This window comes from Marmota marmota, unplaced genomic scaffold (genome assembly GCF_001458135.2).
Source record: "Marmota marmota marmota unplaced genomic scaffold, marMar, whole genome shotgun sequence".
Lineage (NCBI taxonomy): Eukaryota > Metazoa > Chordata > Mammalia > Rodentia > Sciuridae > Marmota > Marmota marmota.
The window spans coordinates 1,063,484-1,065,080 of NW_025999863.1; the positions used below are offsets into that span (position 1 = coordinate 1,063,484).

The following is a 1,597-nucleotide window of genomic DNA, read 5'->3' on the forward strand; positions in this document are numbered from 1 at the left end:
TGTGATAAAAAAAAAAAATCCTTAGCTAGTTTTTGGAAAACGTGACTTGAAGCTTTATACCGTTAAATTATAATTTTGCAGACGATGGCATGTCGTTTCTTTGGCCCGTTCTGTGGGAGACGTATTGAATGTCAGGGCGGTGCAGCCGGTGGTCAGAGGGCGGGAGGGCAAGGCTGTGAGGCAGGGACCGGCGGTTGACAGACGCTCACGGAGATGAGTCTTTGGGAAAGAGAGAGGGTGTGCAAGGTGTACCTTTCTGATCTCTGGCTTGTTCTGTTTCTCGTTTTTTGGAGTCATGTCTTATGAGAGTATTTATTATTCTGTGTGTTCTGTGTTCAAATGTAATTTAAGAAAAAAAAAGGAAGAAAAAAGAAAAAAAGACAAAATGGAGTTTGATTTGATGCATGGCTAATGTACTCTTTCTTGGCGATAATGTAATGAGTGGGGGGTGGGGGGCCGAAGCCGGGGTCACGTCCGGTCCGTCTTTGTATCCATGCCGCCATCTCTGCTCTGTGTCTCTGTTCCCCTTCTGAGGAGCCCCAGGGAGAGGGAAGGTGGTCCCAGAGCAAGCAGGGCTGGCCCTCGCGCCGCCTGCCCGCCTGCCCGCCTGCCCGCCCACTGCAGGGAGAATTACAGGCAAGGCGCGGCGCTCAGACCCAGGCTGGGAGCCTCCCAGAGGTCTCTGGTCCGTCCCAGCCGTGGGGACACCAGGCTCTCCTCCCCCTGGGGAAGGGGTCACTGGACTGGGCGTGGCCCACATTTCCTCTTGAGTGTATTCCATCATCTCCGCGGGCAGAGCATCTGTCAAGTGAATCTGTGTCCCTGGCAGGTTATTACACGCTGAGTTGGTGTGGTGGAATGAGGCTGTAATGAAGCCGTGCGTACTCTTGAACTGCTAAGATTGATCATAAAATGCGCACGGCCATGAGCTGATCTTCGCCTGCATGCATTCACCCGCGCCTGGAGCCCGGAGAGATGGACAGCGACCTGTCGTAGGCAGGTGGCAGAGCTGGCTCCAGAGTCCTCCAGAGAGGCCCAGCGTGTCTCACCTCTCCCCGGGGCTGCCCGGGATGTCCAGGGCTCCAGGCTGTAAGTCCTGGTCCCCTGGGGAGGAAACCGCCTGTCCACGTCAAGGAGGCACTGGACGAGGAGGAGTGTGGAGAAGCCAGGCCCCATCCAGGGTCCCCGCTCCAGCTCAGGGGGGCAGCCGCAGACAGGCCTCCACCACATCCACTGCCAACATCTCTGCAGGCTGCTGTCCCTCCCTGGACCAAGGAGCCGGATTTCCTCAGCTCAACCAGGGTTTCCCTGCCCTCCACCCCGTGGGGAGCTCAGGACGGGCTCCTCAGCTGCAGAGAGGTGCCCTACGGGGGGTCCCACTGTGCACCTTGCATTAGCCCAGGTGTGAGCTTGGCCCTGGCTCCTGGCCCTGGCTCCCGGCCCTGGCACAGCTCCCGCAAGGAGCAGGCTCTTGTTTACTGGTCCTGGGTCCTTGCTGCCCACCCGACCAGCTGGATCACAAGTTTACCGCAAGCTTAAGGCACTTCTGCCTGAGAAGTGGGAAAGAGAAGCCAAGAATGCTTCCCAAATGCCAAGG

The 1,597-nt window shown here is 57.4% G+C and overlaps 1 protein-coding gene across 1 annotated transcript in view; it reads right to left on the minus strand.

Moving 5' to 3' along the window:
* Positions 1-468: 468 nt before the first annotated feature.
* Atp8b3 (ATPase phospholipid transporting 8B3) overlaps positions 469-1,597 on the minus strand; it is a 17,503-nt gene continuing 16,374 nt past the window's right edge. Inside the window, exons 26-27 of the mRNA XM_048810672.1 lie at positions 1,050-1,104; positions 469-529 (exon numbers count right to left, since the gene is read on the minus strand). Of these exons, the coding sequence (XP_048666629.1) occupies positions 469-529; positions 1,050-1,104 (116 nt within the window). The remainder of the gene's footprint in view (positions 530-1,049; positions 1,105-1,597) is intronic.